The sequence below is a fragment of the Alligator sinensis genome, unplaced genomic scaffold, assembly GCF_000455745.1.
Source record: "Alligator sinensis unplaced genomic scaffold, ASM45574v1 scaffold619_1, whole genome shotgun sequence".
Classification (NCBI taxonomy): Eukaryota; Metazoa; Chordata; order Crocodylia; family Alligatoridae; genus Alligator; species Alligator sinensis.
In genome coordinates, this window is record NW_005842134.1 from 339622 (window position 1) to 348763 (window position 9142).

Sequence of the window (9142 nt, forward strand, 5' to 3'; positions counted from 1 at the left end):
TGCTCACTCTCCTGGGACTGGTGGGCCTCTGGGTGCTGGCTGCAGGAAGCCTGCCTCCCCCACCCTGTTTCCAGGCTGGGACAGGCTAGGTTCCTGGCAGCACCTCTTGCTGTGGCTCAAGACCCTGCTTCCCCCCTTTCTTTTCCTGTAGAACAGCCGCTCTCCCGTGTTTCCACTAAGCCCATGTTGCCTGGGCTCGGGGAATGAGGGGCTCCCAGATGACTGGGACAAGGAGCTGCTCACGCCACCACCCACCCCACAGGGGCTTCTCCAGGGAGGTGCCCTGGGCCAGCCTGCTCTCCCACACCAGTGCTGCACCCCAAGTATGCCCCTGCTGTGTGTCCCAGGTGTGACAGAATGCCATCACAGTATCTCCCCAAACAGCTATCAGGCCTGTCTGTCCATTTGGTTACCACGGTCACTGCAGCGGGCAGGCAGCCCTCCCCAACACCCTGCTTCAGGTAATCCTGAGGTGTAACCTGAGTCAGATACATTCCTGTGTCGGGGGGGGGGGAACCTGCTATCTTTGTCTCAAATTTCCTGCCATCACAAGTCATATGACTAGCTTCCTCACCTGGAAAGGTGATGTCATTGGAAAGCACCAGGCTTTAGCCAATGGGGCTGCTCCTGGTGGGACCTTAGCGATGAGGTCACGATAGGGGTTAAAAGGGGTCCCCATGAAGAAGAAGGGGCAGAGCCATCTTGAAGAGTCATTTTTGGCAGAGCCATGCTGGAGAGAGCCATGCTGAAAAGCAAGGAGAGAGCTTCCATGCTGGAGCCCTAAGGCTCCTGGGGAGAGAGAAAGAGCAGCTGAATGCTGTAGCCTTCTCCCTCTTTCTCTTGCAAATGGACACACAAGAAACTGCCTGCCTCCAAAGGAAAGCAATCAGCCTCTGAATGATACTTGTGAGTAAGCTACTTGAGATATATGGCTTGCAGTAAGGGGTGCATGGTGGTGCACGTGCATCCCCTGGGAACGCTTGTGCACCCCCTGACAGGCTGCGGTCCCCACTTAGGCAATGGGCAAGGGGGGCAGGTGGGAGCACCGGTGCCCCCCCTGAGAGCACCGAGTGGTGAGTGGGAGCGCTGGATGAAGCACCGCAGCCACTTCTAGGAGCGCTGCATCTGCTTCCCAGTTGGTGCGATCACCCACAGGGGGACCCCCTCCATTGCTGACTGATCACTGGGGGGGCACGTGCCCCCTGCTGACTAAGGTGATACCAGTCACCCATGTGTAGTACAGCAGTTGCATGATCAATGGCTACCTAGACACACTGCTTGCTCTAAGGTTATTCTTTGATATTGCTCTATCCTGTACCCTACCCCAAACCTACTCCCTGTAATTAATAAAGTTTTCCATCATTCAAAGCATGGTGAACTGGCTGGGAAAAGGAGAGGGGCATGTCTTTGTGTCCCCTTGGTCCGGCTGACTGAGAGAGACCACTATTTGTGCTTCAGGCCAAGGGAAGCACCCCAAGTTCTTGCAGTGGGTTGAGCACCCTCAAGGTCTACAAGGCCAGTATATCTCAGGGGGCACAGGGCCGTGGAGAGACCGAGACTCCTGGGTGGTGGCAGCGGTAACCCCAGGCTCATGGGTGTTCTCCAGGAAGTGGATCAGCTGGTTGTGAGGAGCCCCAGGGAGACACTCAGAGCCTGGTAAGTGGTTAGGTGCAGTGAGGTGGGTGGCTTATCACAGGAGTGCCCCCTGCTAACCCGCCACACCAGGCACTGCGCGAGGAACTGTGCGCAGAACAAGGGGTGTCCAACCCACTATGCCCTGCTCCTGTTGACCACCATGGTGCCCTGTGCACCTGGTACAGGACCTTGAGCTTCAACAGTGTGGACGGCAAACCCAGGCTGCCTTGCAACCTCTGCCACTGCCTGGAGGGATACCTGTGGCTGTGCTACACGTTGCTGCCCCCCCACAGCGGAGAAGAACATCGCTGCTGGTATCAAAGTGTTCCTCAGCATATGAGAGACCTATGCTTGCCTAGCTGTGGGGACACAGGCTGCTCAATAAAGTTTTGCACTGCCAATAAAGTATTGTCTTCTGCCTCCCTGCATGAGGCCAGGGGTGGGGAATCTGGAGGCCAGGGAAGTGCAGCTAGGCCGGGTGGTGGGGGCGGGGGCCAGAGGCAGGGGCAGAGAGGGCTTGCCCCCAATGCGGGGCTTACCAGATGGCTAAAAATCACAAGTATTTTTTGGGTGCAGCTTTGGGTGCTGGCTGCCTGTCCCAGGGGCTGGTGTAGCTGGTGGCTTTGGTTGGTCCCAGCTGCCAACGATGGTATATGGCTCCACGTGGACTCATCAGACAGTGGGGCATGGCATGCAGGTACACAGACAGGACCTGCCGAGGAGGAGGTGGTGCTTCTGGCAGCCAGAGGGGTCATGGTCAGCCACACCTCATGGCTGGGGCTGAGACTGCAAAGCTGTCAGGGCAGGCACTGGCCTGGGCTCCCTGAGTTGCTGGTGGAGGCTGTAGATGGAGAGCTCAGTGAGATGGTCTGCTGGTGCACCAAGGGGCCATCCTCCAGCAACATGTCACCATGGGTACCAGACCAGAGCACAGGCTTGGGCAGGTTGCCTCTGCTGCTGTACACAGCACAGCTGCAGCCTGGGTCCTAGGATGCAAGAATCTCTGTCAACTGCTGCATAAAGGGCATGGTCTTGTGAGCACTCCCCGACTGGCAGCTATGGTCAGAGATGGAAACCCACTGCGTCCACAAGGCCTTGACCTTTATGCAGCACTGCCACGCCAGCCAGTTACCCTCACACTCCCACATCCAGCATCATAGCCCCTCTTGGACATGGGCATTGGAGTGCCCACCCTGCGCAAATTGACACTGAACCTCCACCTCGCCCCACAGTGCCACAAGGTCACCAGCCTCCTCCTGCAACCAGTTGTGTCCCTGGGAGGTGGGGTGTGACATTGGTGATGAGGCCATTGGAGCTCCTGCACCGAATCTCTGGGCCTTCACGCAGCTGTACCTGTGCTGCTAGGCCTGGGCAGCCGCCTGCAGCACCCAGCACAAAGGCACAGTGCAGGAATGGCAACCTTGTGGCAAGGCGATGCCCCACAGCACCTGCAGGCTCTGGGCAGGTTGCTGGGAGTGGGCTGTGGGCAGCTGAAGCTGGCCCCAGTGGTCAGGAGCTGCCTGCAGCTGGACTCAGGTACTGGCAGGCCTGGCAAGAGCCTGCAACACCCTAAAGGCCTGGATGGTGTGGGCCTGGCAACCATGTGGCACCACAGTCCCAGGAAGTGGCGCCAGGGTGCAGGCAGGCTGGCACAGCTGACCTGCAGCCTACACAGGGGGACACAGTGGCCTAGTGTGGCCTCAGGCTCCCTGCATGTGCCCCAGGGCTCACTATGCCTTCAGGCTTTTAAGGGCCAGAGGCTGGGGCTGGTCTTTTACCTGGGGTAAAAGAGGCTCCCAGCCCCAAAGCCCTGGGGCTAGCCCAGAGGTAGGCAATTATTTTGGGAGGAGGGCTACTTACAGAGTTTTGGCAAGCCATCAAGGGCCACATGACAGGGAGCCAGGAGCAGATAAATATTAATTTTCTAAATTTTTAGGGGCCCCATGGGCTGGATAGAATGGCTTGGCAGGCAGCATCCAGCCCAGGGGCCACATTTTGCCCACCCATGGGCTAGCCTCAGGCTGGCCCCCTAGTGATGCAGACCTGGAGCAAATTTGCTCCTGGTTAGTGTCTATACATGAGTTACTGTGCGATAACTACTTGCAATTAAATTTGCTTCTTGCATTTGCAAGTAGCGAATTTACTCCCAAGTAGCAATTTTTACTGCGCAGTAAGTGTGTGCATCCTTACTGTGCAGTAAACTACACTACTGCACAGTAAAGTGTCTTGTGTAGACACACCCAGTTAGGGTGGGCTTGACTTTCAGAACATAACCCCAGAGCAGGATAACATGAGCCTGCTGGGGCTCATTAAAACCCATGGCACCAAATTCTGTGGAGCTGTGTGAACCTAGACTAAATTTCCCAGCAATGCTGGGCTTTTAAGCTGGGTCATTAGTGATTTGGAAATCAAATGAGGATACTCCAGGGGTTTCAACCAGCCACCAAGCAAATACACTAGTTTTGGTGGAACAACTCTGATCTTCTCGATCTATTGGAACTTGGAGACCAAACTGAAGCTCTGTGGGTAGGAATCCAAATGAGCCAAGAGCAAACAGGCTTCTGACCACTCTACAAAATCCAAACAGCTCAAAACCTGTGGTGAAAGCATGTCAGAACAGCCATGTCCTTTGGACCTATACCATTCCTTTGGGTGGAAACTTCAAAATATGACAAACTACTATTGCAAGGCACATGCCAAGATGTCACACTACAGATGTCAAGAGACCCTGTAGTGCTGCAACATGACATATCTCTTCTGAAACTTTCCAATGAGTGGAATTTAGGCACCCTTTAAGATAACTTAAATGTGTTTTAAAGAGGAGACAAAACCATGAATCCAAGCTTAGTACTAGCACAATTGCCATAGCAATATGGACAGACTCAAAGTAGAACAAAAGCAAGTAGCATGGGAAAAGAAGAGTACCCTACACTGTCTTAATGGTCTGGGATGATTCAGGAAATGTGAACCCTGCTTCTGCATAGGCCGGAGGGATGAGATGGTCCTTGAGGTCCCTCAACCCTTCATCAACTGTTAAAAGGTGATCCCAGATATCTGCATTAAGAGCCTGGAAGGTAAGGAACTTGGAGAGTGATTTTCTAGCATTTCCTTTTAATTCTGTACAGATTTTTAAACTTGCTCTTGCATTGTCTCCTGTTCCTACTTTTGATCCCCAGTGGTGTTATATAAGCTGTAAATATTGACCTGTAAACCAAGACAGGCTGGCATATATTACAATTCATGCCAGTCCCTTAGACAGCCCCCTGATGCACTTTCCTATCAGTGTGTCACTGGTATGACAGTTATGTTGACAAATGTCTCTTCCATGTATCAGTGTCTTGCTTTGGGGTTTCTTTGTTGCTAAGCAACATCTTTTAAACACAAATCTTTGTGTCTTTAACAAAATCTCTTCTGACATCTCCTATATTTCAAAGTCCCTTTCCTGGTCTGTTTATTTTCTATAATAATCCATGCCTTAAAACAAAACAGCACTTGAAACTGTCTTTTCATGCCAAACACTTCCTAGTGAAAAGTAGATTTTGACTTGTAAAAAACTCTTCAGTTTATCTTTACAGAAAACTTTGCTGGCTAACATTTAATACTCTTTTAAGACCATTTTTAAAATGCAGATTTCCACTTTAAACAGAAGTCCATTATTATGTAAACTAAATCAGGTATTACTTGCTGATGTTAAAACTAGTATTGAAATGAAATGGCAGATGTTTTACAGTCGTGAGCTGGAGAAGACACTGCCAATACCAAATGTTATTAAGGTAGATGTTGATGTTGTTGCTGGTTTACTGGATGAAGACTGTTTCTGACCATAGTAACTTGTGGCCAGGCTCTGTGACCTTGGGTGTGTAACATCAGCACTCTGTGCCTCAGCTTGCCTCTCTGCAAAGAGGTATTTCCATATGCAGCTAGTCAAGTAGGCACTTCATTGTTTAGATACAAGTATAAATCCAAGATCAGGGCATATAGGCATGGTAGAAAATGCAGGCACATTTTGGCATGTGGCCCTGGGTTTTTTTGGCTTCCATCAAGCAAGTGCAAAAGTTTTGAAACTCAGACTCCTGTGGCCAAAATCTTGCAGGTGAGTCAAGCTGGGCTCCAGTTTTTGAACCAACTTTCCTGTGTCTCCAGTCGGCCAGGGTGTAATTCATGCAAGGTGATTTGCTATCCTGCTCACTCTTCTGCAGGCTGAGTCAGATAGTTAAATGCCTACATGCTGTCATTTGCACTTGTCTGATGGAAGCCAAAAAAACCATGGGCTCCTAGACACGTGCAGAGAGGCTGCTCCAATGCGCTGTAATTACATGTCAGAGCAGACTCCAGTGTCACATGTATCAGCATCCCCGTGCTGAAAAATGGTAGCGGGGCACTGTAAACTAAAGCTGGTTTGAAGAGCTTTAGTTCAAAGTACCCTGCTGCCATTTTTCAGCATGGGGACACTGATACATGTTGATGCTCCAGGTGCTTTTAATTAGCACAGCTCTCAGAGCTGTGCTAATTAATGTCCCCCCTCCCCCGCCTCCCAGAGCATGCCTATAACTGCCCCATGGGTTCAAATTTGAGGACCACTAGGTGGTCCTCAAAAGGTGCATTTTCAAAACAGCACAACCCTCCTGCATGCTGTGTTGCTCACATGGACTACCTACTAAATCAGAAACTTTACACACATCTATAACTTTGAGTGGATTAATTAGCACTGCTGACCAACTGTGCCATTTAACCCACCCCACACTAATTTGTCCTTCCCAAGCAGCACACTTTGGTACTCTACTTCTGGTTTAGGAGGCAGCTTGCATTGAGCAGTGCTATGTATTTGAGGGCACCACTGCTAGTCATGGTAAGTCTGCTATATAAACGTAGTCTGAGTGACTTGGGAACCTGAGGTACATTTGCACTGTACTGGCAGCATGCTCTGGTTGGGATGCCCAGAAGCATGCCCTACCCCTGCACTTCCACTTGCATGCCCCAAGCCCATAAATATGGTGGTGAAACCTCCCTGGGAGCAGCCCCTTGCACTCAGTCTCCTGACTTCAAGTGAGCTTAGCATGCTCAGGGGCTTGCTAAAATATGCTGCTGCCACAGAGGCTTAACTAGGAAGTTCTGTGCCCTGAGCAGTGATGACACATGGTACAGTAGTCACAATTAGGTTGCTGGCAGCAATGTGGCAGCAACCAGGAGAACAATGGCAGTGGCTGCCATTTGTGCACCCCTCCCCAGGGCTGGTGCCTCAGTTGTCCTCCATTAGTTATGCTACTGGCCAGAGACATACACTTAAGTCCTATTGCAAAAGGCCTTGAGGTTCCCTCATGTCTCATTAAAGTCAATGGCACATAAGCACCTTTGGAAATGTTACTCCTAATCTCCAACAGGAGATGCTAAGCAAGGGAACAGAGGAGTTGAATTGATGACAGAAGAGAAGAATTACTCACTCAGGTCATATACAAGGAACAAGGCGCTCATGCCGGCCTGCTGGTGCTCTCCCACTTTGCAGTCCACTCGCCAGATGCCCACATGAGATGGGTACATTTCCACTGTCCCAAAGACACCTGGTTCAAAAAAGGGATGGGAAAAGAAGGGCAGAACAAAGGATTATTTTTCTTAGGTTGCTATAGGATAAGCTGCTGCTACATGCACCCCGGCTGACAGAGAGCTTCATTCCAGCTAATGATGGGCTGACTCTGCTGTCAGAGGGCTGATTGCATTAGACTACCTACAGAGGAAGGTAGTGCTTAAGGTGAGACAAAGTGCCAGAATCTATTCCTAAATCTTAATGGGTGATTCTTCTGCTCTATTCAGCTTTGTTCAGGCCTCAGTGGGCCCCAGACTTAAAAAATGATGTGGACAAATTGGAAAGAGTCCAGCACAGAGTGACAAAAATGATTAGGGGCCTGGGAAGCAAGGCTTATGAGGAAAGACTGAAATAACTAGGGTTATTTAGTCTAGAGAAGAGAGGGCTGAGGGGGGGTTACAGAGAGGATGGAGATGGGCTTTTCTCTGTGACTGTAGGTGCCAAGGCTAGGAGAAATGGCTTTGAGTTGAAAGAGGAAATTTTGGTTGGAAATTAGAAATAACTTTTTGACTATGAGGGTGGTTGAACACTGGAACAGGCTACCTATAGAAACTGTGGAATCTCCATCCCTGGAAATTTTCAAGAGCAGGTTAGAAAGACACTTGGCTGGGTTAGCTTACTCAGGGATGATTCTACCTTGAGCACGGGGCTGGACTAGATTACCTTATGAGGTCTCTTCCTGCCCTGCTTTTTTATGATCCCATGATTCTACGCAATTCAGTGGAGTTAGATAGGAAACAAGTTTGGCCCAAAAAGTCTCCTGTATTTGATACATCATCATCGTCATCATCATTATCAGAAGCAGCAACAACAACATTCCTTTAACACTCAGGACCCCAGTGTGGAAATAAGTTTAACCAGGCCTCTTACTTGACGAAGAGGAGAGACAAAGAGAGAGAAAGAGAAGATAAAAGATGCTAATGCTGATGCTATGTGTTTTAAAATGTTCTAAGATAAGGAAAAACCGTCATGCCTTGTTTCGTCTGTGTGCAGATGTTAACCTCCTCCTTTCCAGGAACAAAAAAACACAACACTGATAGCTGTTCCCAAAACACAATGTGTTTGCTGAAAAAGTAAACTGCTTATGTGTGACAAATGAATGATCAACATCTTTCTGTTTCTCTCAAGGTTGCTTTGTCTGAACCCTGCATCTTTTCTCACTGTCTAAAGTATAAATACGCTTGTAAACTTGTAGAGGTCAGAGTTCCTTTGAGAACCCTCCTTGTGATCACTTGTATAGCTTTAAATAAGCCTAGATGGCTCTGCCATTTCTAATACAACCACAACGCGAAGTTTGATTTCTTCCACACCAGTCAGAGACCAGGACACTATTGTGCTAGGAGCTGTACAGAGAACAAGAATATTCAAAGCCAGCTAGGAGTCATGAGCTATTTGCCAATGCAGTGTACAATGTCTGATGCTGTGTTGGTTCTGGGCCCATGTTTTTCAGTCTGAGGCATTTTTTTGCTTAGCTATCCCATAATTCTATGCTGGCTCCATGTGCAGAATTATCACAGTGCATCACCTCCTGGTAGCAGATGCTAGGCTATTGGTGCACCCATTTCTTCCAGCTCTCAGAGACCATAAAAACTAAGGAGGCGGTAGTCATGGGGGACCTAAACTACCCAGACATCTACTGGGAGACGCAGACAGCAAAGTGCCACCGTTCACGCAGGTTCCTATCCTGTGTACAGGACCTCCACCTGACACAGGAGGTACACAGTCCCACTAGGGGGAATGCCTTACTGGACCTGGTATTGGCAATGGGGGATGACATGGTAGGGGACCTACAGATCGGTGGTCACCTGGGGGACAGTGATCACCAAATAATAGAATTCATCATAAGACATTGAGTGGGTAAGGTAACTAGTAGGGTGAAAGTGCTAGACTTTAGGAAAGCTGATTTCAATGAACTCAGGCGATTAG

General features: G+C 49.7%; 1 protein-coding gene across 2 annotated transcripts in view; it reads right to left on the reverse strand.

Moving 5' to 3' along the window:
- The window catches only part of F8 (coagulation factor VIII), a 109105-nt gene that overhangs the window by 13703 nt on the left and 86260 nt on the right, over nt 1-9142 (reverse strand). For both annotated transcript variants that reach the window (XM_025205942.1, XM_006025153.2), the window contains one exon: nt 7077-7193. In XM_025205942.1, coding sequence (XP_025061727.1) covers nt 7077-7193 — 117 coding nt within the window. The remainder of the gene's footprint in view (nt 1-7076; nt 7194-9142) is intronic.